The 12677-nt window shown below is 31.2% G+C and overlaps 1 protein-coding gene across 4 annotated transcripts in view; it reads left to right on the top strand.

Moving 5' to 3' along the window:
* LOC118205713 (uncharacterized) overlaps positions 1-12677 on the top strand; it is a 260563-nt gene that overhangs the window by 99349 nt on the left and 148537 nt on the right. For all 4 annotated transcript variants that reach the window (XM_085817148.1, XM_085817147.1, XM_085817146.1 and 1 more), the window contains exon 15: positions 11020-11117. In XM_085817148.1, the coding sequence (XP_085673274.1) occupies positions 11020-11117 (98 nt within the window). The remainder of the gene's footprint in view (positions 1-11019; positions 11118-12677) is intronic.

Here is a 12677-nt window from a genome sequence, read left to right as displayed (position 1 = left end):
TTTGGCAGAGATATACATTGGCATGTCCCTCTTCTAATCAGTAACACAATGCTCAGTTGGTATGCTATAATGAATAATTCACGATTCCTTATATAATCTATTTTACTTTAAATTTTGTTCAAATTTTCTATTTCTTTAATCCTGAGTTAGCCTTACATAAGCATTACTGCTTTCATGTGCAAAAGTAGAATCTTTGCATTTTAGATTATATTTTGTACTAATCTTTGTTTATCATTGATAATTGTGTACTTTTTGTACTTCAGCTCATCTTTGAATTCATTTGCCCACAGTATTTTTATTTGCAATTGAACTAAACTCTGTTTTTTCTAGGAAACTGTTTATGATTTATTATATTTGGTATATGATTTCCTGGCAATAACTGTTATAATTAATTCTCTTCACATTCACTTTAAAAATAGTGAATTGATAATTTTTTTGTTTCTACTGCTTATACTGTTGGAAGAGATCTGTTGATATCCTGTATTAGTTTACAAGTTCTTCTCCTAGCTCCAGAGCCATAGCTAGGGTTTTCAGTGCCTGGAGATAATTGAAGATTTCGCACCACCTTCCTGTTTGCCAAGAATGAAAAACATTCCATAGCATCAATCTGAAACCTTCTGGATGCTGAGCGGATGGCCCTCTTAGCTACATCACTGCCTAGCTCTGAAGCTATTTAGTGAAAAAAAAGGGGGCATCTTCCTCTCTCTCTTTTCTTCTTCTTCTTCTTTTTTTTTTTTTTTTTTTTTTTTTTCCGTGTGTCTATCTACAGCATTTGATGTGCATTTCACATCAGCTGCAATCTTCTGCTTTCACAAACCAGCATATCTGAAAGTCCTTCCCCCCCCCTGTTTCTTCGCTCAGTAGACAATTCTGATAAATTTAGCATTTGAATTTTTCAAGAACTTTTGTAAGGGGTATAATTGTACACTTTCCAAGTTCTTCAAAGTGCCTTATATTGCCCTTAAGAGGTGGGGAGGAGGAAATAATAGGAAAATACTTATTTTTTTAAACAGAAATATTTGTCAATTTCCCTGTTCCAGACTGTAAAACCATCTGTAATTCAGAAAGTAGCCAATCATAGAGTTAAAGTTACTGAAAAATTAATATTATAATCATTACTGACAAAATAGAAATAGGACAGACTTTTAAGTTATACAAGCAACGAAATTACAGTAAGTATAGTTGTAGAAATTTTTAAAAAATGATTTTACTCTGATTTTTTTTTTTTTTTTTTTTTTTTTTTAGTATTGTATATCTGAATGCCAAGATAAATTCATATACCCTTATTTACACATATGTACAGTTTTGAGAAACATGAAAATGAGATGAAAGAAAAGACAGACATAATAAATAATATTTTCTTTTTTGAGTTATGTGTCACATGTCACTATATGATTCTGTTAAGGTATTTTCAAATGTTGTCAAAAGGTAATTGATGCTTAACTAAAAGACTTAAACATGGATTTCTCACCTGAATTCCAATAATTTTTCATAGGATTCAACCAACAAAAGTAAGTATAAAAATTAGACTTAATCATACCGAAATTTTTCAAATAATTGTAGGAAACATTGTGAATTTCAAATACAGTACAAAGTCCGTAATGCGGACTCGTCGGGACTTTGGCGATTCCAGATTAGGGGTTTTTTCTGGGTTATAGATCATCAATTTAAATCTGGTAAGATGGCATGCAGAAATTATACAATTAAAAATATGAAACCATAATTTATGAAATAAAGAGAAATTATGAGCTAAAGGTTATCAAAATTTACAAAAAAAAAAAGCTTAAAATATATTTGTTTACTTTATTAAATATTTCTTTCAATGTAAGTTGTTTAAGTTGCTTCATTTTTTGTGCTAATACTTTCTCTTTAATTCTATAAACAGACATAATTTCTTTTTCAGTTACAAGGTTCCACTGTTCAAGTCCTGTAATTGCTGTGTCGAGAATACCAGCTAACCTGTCAATTGAATTTTTTTCATTTTCAATAACAGGGTTGCCACGCTAACTGGAAAACCGGAAAAAATCAGGGAATTCGAAAAGTGACCAAAAAAGTCAGGGAATTTAAATAATATAGTAAAAATCTGGAAATGTCAGGGAATGTCATATGGCAATCTCCCAAAAAGCGAGTTTTGCGCCAATGTTGGAAGCGATGATGTTGTTGGCGAATTATGTATCAGATGAGCGTCATTCAGGCAGCTGGCGTAGTGCCAATTTTCGCAGCTCCAATTAGATTGTCTTTTAGAAAGGCAAAGGAAGTTTTTAGAAAGTTTGGTTTCCAGTAACCTCGAGAATCCTAAGACTCGCATGTGCAGGTTATGTTGAACTAAAGAAAATACCTTCCCAATCTTGTATACAACAAAATCGGTTTAATCCTAATATACGGGACTGTGGAGGCTAGAATAGCCCCCATGTACTCTGCTCTAATATAAGAATGTCTATGTAAAGAAAGAAAGGTTCCATAGGCATAATGTAAATCAGTTTGCTAGAGTGCCGCTAGAAAGCAAAGGGAAAAACTCGCTAAGGGATTTGGCGACAGAACCTGACGGCGAGAATTTCCATCTCCATGATGTGTACAGGAAATTGTGGAGCATGTATTAAGAAGAAACGTTCTTTGACTTTCGGGATAATTTATACTCCGATTTTCGTACTTTTTTGCTCAAAATAGCTAATCTATTAATTTACTCGTGCAAATAATATTTTCTTTTCCTTTAAAGTTTAAAGAAATTTAAAACAATATTCGTTTTATGTACTCTGGATAAACTTGACCTTTGAACTGCGCGAACTTTGCCGACAGATATTTCGCGCATACGCTGCAGTTTCCCTCTACGTTGGGACAGAGCCATTCCTGTTGCAGAGAAGTTTTTTTATCTTGAAAATACATATTTTTTTATTCTAACCTCCATGTACGGTACACATGGGATTTGGGGACATTATAATGAGCAGTAACAACAGTTACCTCTTTCTGTCTCTTAGTCTGTGTTTAAGAAGGTGTTGGGTAGTAAACCAGTCATTTTGGTGTTGGCGGCAGTTTTCAAAATTGTACAAAGGCCATAGTGAAGACTAGGATTTTACTGCAAAATCTTTTAAACTTTTTTTTTTCATTTTAATAAATGCCTTATTTTTAATTTTGCAGTAAAATAAAGTAGTAATCAGTCATCTAGACTAACATTTAATATTCGCCAAAATAGCATTGATTATTGTAATTCAATTTTTAAGTAATTAACTTCATTTTAATGTTATTTATATCATTTAATGTTCTTCTTTCCTCCAAATTTATTTATTATTAGTTAATAATACTTTCAAATTTCAGGAATTTCTCTGGCATACTTCTGAAACTAAATCTAGCAGTATGATGACATACTATCAACTAAATTTTTAATGCACATATTTTTGTTTATGTATGCTGCTAAATAAATATAAAATACCTCAATTTATTTAAAAATATCATTAAATAGATTTCTCTCTTTCATTTAGATGCAAAATGTCTGCAAAAAAAAAAAAATCATTTTTTAATCCAGATTGGGCAGATTCTAATCTCAATTTTCAGTGGAGAAAACAACTCCTGTTATAGCTATAATAGTAATTCTTTCAGGATTATATATATAATAAGTCATATGCAATTGGCAAATTTTTGTGTTTTCAAGTGCTACCATAATTAATTTACCTCTCAGCACAGCCAACGCACCCTATGTGGATAGACTGGAATTTTCTCAAAACACACCTGGAAAACCTGGAAAAGTCAGGGAATTTCATTCTCCTCTTTAAGTGGCAACCCTGCAATAACCTCTCTGTTACTTTCTTCTCTATTGGAAGTGGTATTTTCTGGATCTAGAACCATACTGCAGATTTCGCCGTCCGTTAATTGATTGATGATTGGGGCATTGTTATCGCAGTGAAAAACTTCTGTTATATCATTTTTATTTATTACCACTTCTCCACATTTCTTTACAAAATATCCAATAACTGGAAAATTTCACCTTTAATCTGAGATGTCCGAAAACTTCAGATTCGCGGCTATCATGTTCATCGTCCTCACTATGAAATATGGTAGCTTATACCGTCCATTATACATTAAATGCGCATGCATAAAGCATACCAAAAAAAATGTTTGTGGCTTTGAGGTCCAGATTATAGATCATTCTGGATAATGGACGTCCGGATTAGGGACTTTGTACTGTATGAGCATATATATATATATATATATATATATATATATATATATGTTTTCAACAGCAGTGGTCACAAATTGCTTAGCTGAGTTTTCATTTTCATATTAAAGGATATTAACCCTCTGAGTGTGGCTTTTTAGATCTGCTCATAAAGATCTGTATTTAAACAGCTTAGATTCGCTAAATCTTTATTATTACTCATTTTAGGTGTGTGGTTTCATAAACTTCCATTTATTAAGGTTATATTTACATAATTAAAGAAAGTAAAATATTTTAAATTATGGTCTAATATATACCAACTGGTAAAATAGCTAATGACCAGATAAATGGCCAATTCACTTAATGGGTTACTTTGTGACAAGCTATCTGTACAACAAGTAACTGTATCAACAAGCTATCTGTGAAAAAGAATATGATTATTAATATTGATATTTTTATTGGCTATATAAGAAACTATTAAAATCTTTTAAGTGTATACGGCCTCTAAAGGTAAAAAAAAAACAGCTTTTTTTGTTGCAAAGCACGGATGAGAAACGTACTTCTTTATATTATTTTGTAGTCTTTCTTAATTTCTTATTCATTGTTTAGTTATTCGCAGGGTCTCTCAAAATGCTTGTTGCACTCGTATGCAAAAAAACAGTGTATGAAACATATATAACAATTCCTTTATTTATATGAAAATTAATTTAATTATTTTATTTATATAAAATTATTTAATTTTTATTGCTAATTTTATCCATAATCACCTAACATTTTAGCTTCCGTGTACCTTGTTTGAAGAATTCCTGTACAGTTTTCAATAAACATTACTGATAAGCATTTCTATTGAAATAATATTGCCTCTTTGCAAGTTCTTTCATACACCTAAACATGGAAATCATAGTGTGCAAAACCAGATGTCATGGTTTTTCTAAGATTTCCATTAACTTTATTGTGGATTTTTTTCTTGTGATGTGTATCTGTTCTCGAACAAGGCACATTATTTTATAATTGTCTGGTGTAAAATTACTTCATCAGCATGTTGATGAATTTCAATTGGGTATAAAGTTTTTTTTTTTTTTTTTTTTCCTGCAAAAAAAAAAAAAAAAAAGCCATAATGCACATTTTTCAATTTAGACACTTAATGATGTAGCCACTGTTTAACACTAGAATTACGGTGGTCTTCGTATACCTAGAATTGCGGCGGGTGTTATTTTGACCCCTTGATAAGATATCTGCATATTTCTCTATGTGATATAATATATTTGTGAAAAAGAAATTTAAATAACGCAAATTATGACAACTACAGTTTATTTTAAAGAATATAGAGACTTTGAAGGTATGTAGTCAAATAATGAACAAGCATTTAAATATTTCCATTGTAAAATGTAATTTTTTTTTTTTTTTCATTTTCTATAGCTTACATTTCAGAAACACAGAAAATAAAATGTATAAATATTTACGCAAATTTTTCCAAAAAAAAGTGGCTTTAATTCCAAATATTAAAGTATTTTAAAACAAACTTTTTGCTATAAAGAGTACATAGAAATAGAAATATATAGAAATGTTTTATTTACAGATAATATATTAGTCAGTGCAGCAATTAGCACACACGCTTATCTTTCTGATTTTTTATGTACAATATCTGCATACTTTTTTTTTTTTTTTTTTTAATTATTCTATTGAATCTTGTCCATCCACAAAGCCACTTGAAGAGAGAAAAAATTTGTTTTTGCCGGATATATATATTCTTAGTTCTTCTGCCAAACGCAATAGAAAATCCCTCTGCTGATATTTTCTTTTGTAACTTCCTTATACAGAATCCACGGATTTATGTCTGCTAAGTCCAAAATATTGTAGAATGCATGTACTAGCCAACGGCATGATGGTGCTTTCACGGAGTACTTTCTTGCCATTTGATCCAAAACATCTACCTCGAGTTTTGTAGAATTGTGAAACTGTATTACATCAGGAACCTTCTTCTCATTAGATTCAAATTCAACTGATGAATGGAGTGTACTTAACAAAATTACGTTTTTGTTCCTTTTACTTTGATATAATGTAAGTGTTATATAGTCGTGTTTCATCACAACTGAAGAAAAAAGTTTGTTTCTTACATTTTTTAAACTAGAGGGAATTTTTCTTTTTGCACGATTTACTGTTCCAACATGACTCAATCCTTTTTATTTTAGAGATTTTGCAAGTTTTACTGATGTAAAGAAACTGTCTCTAGTTATATTTCAGCCAGTATTTTTGTAAGGATCAACTAAACGATTTACTACGTTCTGTCCCAAACCTTCGTCACTTGGTCTCATTTTATCTTTTCCTTAATATGGAAATCTGTTTAATAAGTATTTTGTCCTAACGTCTACTACTAGCCAAAATTTTATTCCAAATTTATCGGCCTTGTTAGGAATATACTGCAAAAAATGGCATCTTGTTTTTGTAGGGAATAACTGTTCATCAATCGTAATCTTTTCATTTGGCTTGTAGCAAAGCTTACAGTTTTCTATAAAAGTATTCCATACTTCAGATATTAGTGCAAATATATTACACTGCAAACGTGAAGACCTTGTTAATTTATTATCAAAACAAAGAAATTTCATAATTTCCAGAAACCTATCTCTACTCATAGTTTCATGAAAAAACTTTGGTCCCCAAGTCTTGGACCACAAACTAAGAATTGGTAAGCCCTTGGCGGCTACTGCCCTCCTTACGTACGATAACGCTATGAATGCTTCCAGTTCTGCTAATACAATAGTGAAAGAGTCATTGTGAAGTTTACGCTTGGCTTTGGCATCAGTACACTCCTTTATGACGCGTAAATTTTTTTCATTTATTATTAACTTCCACGCACTAAGAGCTTTACCAGAATCAACGTGGCGTTAAGCATAGAATGTTGGTCCTCCCTTTTTCTCGCAAAATATTTTGCAAGGGTTGACCAGAAGTCTTTGAAGTATTTTCTACTTTGCATACAGTTCCATCACTAGCAATTTCTTTACAAGTGTTAGTCTGAATTACGTTGAATTTCATATTCCCTTATGAGCGTCTACTAGTTCCTGCTTTGGCATTCTTAGGTACGGCAGAATTTGAACTCGTAGAAACAAATCCATTTTTACTTTCACTTGAGCTAGAAGATGATATTGCCTGATTACTCTGTGTAATAAATTCAGAATCGCAAGATGTTTCATCTCCATCTTTATCTGTAGAATTACTTTCGATTTCAGAACCGGAATTGGCATCAGATAGTTCTTGCATCAGTTTCACGATTTCTTCATGCATTAGTCCTTTTCAATGCGCCATTAGTACGTCACTGTCATAAATTCGTGTAAATAGATAAAATTTTCCACTAAAACTTGTTATGAATAATACAAAAGATATCTACGAAAAATCTACAAACGTTCAGCTTGTAATAATCTCTTTTCTCTGTTTTCTTTCCACAAAAAAAAGTATTGCACATACTATTTCCAATCATGTGACAGGCAGATGTGAAACTACGCAGACCCACCGTATTCTTTTCCTTTGTTTGTATTTTGTTTAGCAGGTTCAAATAAAAATAGTTTACAAAAGTAACAGTGTTCAGATAATACAATGGAATGTATTCACATTTCTTTTCTCTCAAAGGGGTCAAAATGACACCTACCGTATTTCTAGGTATAATCATTTGTTAGGGCTAAAATAAAAATACGATTTTCTTGAAATCTTTACTATTTCGTAAATTGCAATGATTTAGGAAAAATTGAGAAAAGATTAAGATATTTGAAAAAAAAAAAAGAAGAGCTGTCAGAGATAAAAGTCTGCTAGGTGTCAAAATGACGCCTTCCGCAATTCTAGTGTTAACTGCCTTTGCTTATTTATTGCTGTGCTTTTTCAAGAGAACTATGGGCAGTCTTGCCAACTATGTGCTTAAAAAATTATTGTGATTATCTCTTTCCAACAAAGTCAATTTACATATATATTTTGACTGTAACAAAGAAAAAAAATTTGGAAAATTTCTGTATCTTTTTTAACCTTTCCGCGACGGCGCACCTTTGTTTAATACTCTCGTTCGGGACAGAAGGGAATTGAAGGCAGTCACCGTACAGGACGGAGGTTTTGCATCACTAAGCCTAATTTTATAAAAAAAAAAAAAAAAAAAATCAGAAAAAAAAAAAAAGTTTCGCTTCTAGCATCGTAATTTTTGGTATCATTTTACTTTATTTTTTGGTACATTTTGATTATTACTTGAGCTCTTATATATGTTAAAATTAGCACTTAATAACGTTTTTTTTTTTTTCTTTACTTTACATGAAAATATACTTAAAAAATTGCTTATCTTGTAAAATAATTTTCGGAAGCGCTGTCCAAATTATGCCAAAGTTTTAATTCATAAAATCCATCAACAATATTTAAAATTAATAAAACAGCCCAACAAGGACTATTTACAGTAAGAAGTAACAAAATTTAAAATGAAGACTGAGTGTGGTAAATCTCGAAGCACGGAGAAGTATCACTTCTAACTCTTAGAAAAAGTATCACTTTCTAACTCTTTAGAAAATGAATCATCACCCTCATGTGCATTAATTAAATGGTTCATTGACCATACGAGGGTATTCTTTAGTAAAAAAAAGAATTGGATATAAATCAGACATGCGAATGTTTTCATTAGCATGCAGCGATTTAAAGAGCTCACCTCTGTTCACGCTTTCCCTTCCCCCACCCTCGCAAGAACTGATGAGTAAAATACCAAAGTCAAGCAGAATATATCTAGCTAAAGGTCAGGAACCTAAAACTGTGTTTATTTCAAAAGTAATGGACATAGGATGCTATCTAATGGCCTTCAGAAAAACGTTCCAGCTTAAAATGCGTATACGCATCACCCGTCCTCTGAATGCGACCTCTAGTGATGCGTGGATGGGACGCCCGGCTGTAAGAGACGTTCTTAGGGAATGTGTATATGGGACGCCCGTCCTGAAAGGGTTAACAGTTAAAAAGTTTTGATAGCTTTAGGAATCGAATATAAATTCTGTACCTAAGCCAGAAGCATGTGAACTGAATTTCAGTTTAAAACTAAAGAAAATTTATTCCTAAACTGATACAGGGAAACCTTCGCAAACTTAATTAATTTTTTAATATAATTTGTCATCTCTAAGCAAAACTGTTTTTCCCATAAGAATTAATGTAAAATGAATTAATCCGTTACATGAATCCAAATGATTCTTAATGAACCTTGGTTGAAAAAGAATACTTTATTTACAAGTTCATAATACAAAACCAACAGACACAATATTAGCACTTATACAATATAAACGTATTGCTACGAATATGAAAAATGAGATAATTAAATAATGCCGTATTTGTATGAAGTAAATTTTAAGTGTAAATAAAAACAGTTAAAAAGAGAAAGAGGTTAACCTTTTCCATAAAAGTATATGGAAGCTGCTGTTTTTCTGTGCATGTGTGTGTTTTCTCCTCCTCTTTTCTGTCTTAACACTGCTAATTTTTTATCAAAATTTTGTCCCATGTGATTTGTTTCTGTCTGAGCACATAAAATTTCTGCTTGGAATACAATTTCCTCCAGGCCAGATTCATAGATTTATAAGTCATTTTCCAAGCTTTGTCTATGACAGTTAAGTAATGAAGAATATTAAAATGATGTTTCCTGTGTGTTAATTCTGTGTGAGAGGTTATTTTCAAAGTGCTTTGGTGTAAAATTTCTTGAAATTTAAAATAACCTACTGATCCATGGCATTGTAGTAGAGAAGTCATATTAGGAAACAGGAAATTTGACTGATGAAATTTAATTCTTCTAACTCATGAAGATGGGTAGGTGCAAGGCATTTCAACTGCACATTGTTTCCTTGTAAGCACTTCTTCACACCTCGGACAAACATCATGGGTCCACTTGATAAAAATTTTTTAGTTACAGTTATCATTCCATGTAATGAGAAATGTACTATTTATCATATTATTTTTTAAAATCTCTTGTATTCCTTGAGTGGTTCACAAATAACGACTTGAACTTAAAATCTCTACTTTTGCTCTCGCATAGCAAAAGAGTTAGCATGTCCTTTGTTCACTTGCATCCAGGTAATAGTACATCCTTTTGGGTGAAGTATTTTCTCCTAGGCATTTTTGTTTCCCAGAGTAAACCATTTTCACCACACTTTAGGAAGAAATCTCTGAGCTTTTACATAGACACTGAAACTTTCACAAACCACTCAGCATCTTTTTCGGCTCACACTTATAACTTCTCCTTACCTAACTATAATATATATGCCATTTCTTATATTAAAAATCACAAACCACCTTCTGTTAAGTTTGAAAATACTTCCTCTGAATTCAGAGAAAAATTGACATGAGTCTCTCTTCTTTAAGCAGTAAAAATATTCTCTGCCATAGCATTGAAATGTGTTATTTAAATAAATAAATAAAATTAATTTGAAGCCTATCATATGTTTATTGTGTTTCTCCTGTTTAAAAGGCCTATTTCTAGCCTTTGAAGCAGAATACTTATAAGCCTTCAAGAAGTGTAATACTTGTTTCCTTGAAAATACATGGTTTTTCCATAAAATTAAGATTGATTTGTTGTTGAGTTGTACTTAAATTTTAATCTAATATGCTTTTTTTCCATATAAAGTTATTCGTATGAAAGGAGTTTTCATGGAATGAACTGGCTGCACTTTAAGTTTTTTCTCCCCTTGTTTAATACAAATGTAAACCAGTTTACATTATAAAGAAGCATCTTCCTTTTAAAATATATAGATATAACCAGTTATTACCACTTAAATATAATGTAGTTATTTATGTTGTTCTATGTTACATAATGTTCTCTTTTAGTGGCATTGATATAAACATTTCTATCTAAAGAAAGTATTTTTCTTTATTAGAAGACTGGAAAAAATTATTGCTGATGCACAAGAGTTTGAAACTCAAACAGATGCTGATGATTTATTAAATGCAAACAATAGCATCTTTTTAAATTGTGGTAAGTTTAATTCTTAATTTTGATTTAACATACAATGCTCATTAAGTTTCATTTGGATGAAAATTTCTTTTTCCATTCTATTGACAATTGGTGCAAAATAAATTAATTAATTGTAACAACCTTTTTCTTTAAAATATATATCATGGTAGTTTTAATAAATTCAAAATATGTGAACTATGATTAAATTATTATTATGTCACATTATTAATATTTGGAATACATACTTATATCCAAAATTATCTTTGCATGGGTTACAGTGCTAATTTTCTAAACCTATGAATAAAATTGAACAAATTTATTTAGAGTAATATATAACATCTTAGCACTTAACACTAGATTTAACAGGCATGCCATTTTGACTCATTTCGAGCTTCGTAAGAAAAATTATAGAAACCTCTTATTTTTGTATTCTGCTGCTTGTGTTGACTTTATTCATTCAATGAGATGAGTACATATGAAAATGCATCTTCTTAAAAGCTTTTAATTTTAAAGTTCTTTATGTGATGTACCTATCTCTACCGATATAGGTCAATTTGGCATATTAGGAAAGTAACCAACAATGAGGAAATTCACTATGTTTATGTAATACATATTTGTGTTAGAAGACCTTAATGCAGAAAAGAGATGAGCATCAGAAGAACAAATGAAAGTTAATACATGAATTATTGTTTTAGGCTGTAAAAGACATCTTAAGAGTTTTAGTTCCAGTCTTTGCCTTGAAAAGGAAAATACTCATGCATTTTGCATATCAGTAACATCGTAATATTCAGTTTTACTGTGTTTCAACAAGTAGCCCTGCTTTATTCATCCGAGTATGTCTAGAAAATGTCATATATTGAAAAACTAGTCGGCATAAATGTAAACAATAGCATCTTATAAGTGTGCCATGCTTTGGTATTAGTTGTCAAGAAAATGAAAATGAGAATGAAATTCAGATTCTGAAATTGGAATATTATGTTGTAGAGTTTCACTTGATCTGGTAATGCTAATTAGTCCAAGAAACCTGACAGATGTGAAGAATTATTGCTATGTCTGAAATAATGACAAGTCAAAAAATTGTTAAAATAACCATTTTATTTAAACAGAATTCAGAGCACAAAGGTTGCTACAATATAATCCATAGTTTATGGTATAAGGTATTTTTCCCGCCTTCTTAGCATGCCTTTCTGGTGTAATGGCCAGCACGCTCGGCATGTATTTGAGAAGTTCCGAGTATGGCGAGGGTGCTGCTCTTTTTTCATGTACTCATGTTAAAAAAAAAACCTAATATCTTTGCAGTGGCACCTGAAATAAAAAAGGTGGTTTATGATGATTCTCCACTACCAGGATTTGGCGATTGGGTCCTATAAAAAGGCGAATATATAATATATTTCTTCCATCTTCTTAGCATGCCTTCGTATGTAATGTTCATGTCTCCTGCTTCGAAATAACCTAATGTCCCTACAATGGTGATGCAACTAAATAAAACAATCAAATTTAAATCAAACATTGAACAGTGGTGAAGGGCTACAATTAAATATTGCTAGAAGCTGGCTCATCACTCTACTGGAGCATCAGAAT

Source organism: Stegodyphus dumicola, chromosome 5, assembly GCF_044657685.1.
Source record: "Stegodyphus dumicola isolate Sdum_Otavi_A_Nest chromosome 5, ASM4465768v1".
NCBI classification, from domain to species: Eukaryota; Metazoa; Arthropoda; class Arachnida; order Araneae; family Eresidae; genus Stegodyphus; species Stegodyphus dumicola.
This window is presented reverse-complemented; position numbering and strand designations above follow the sequence as displayed.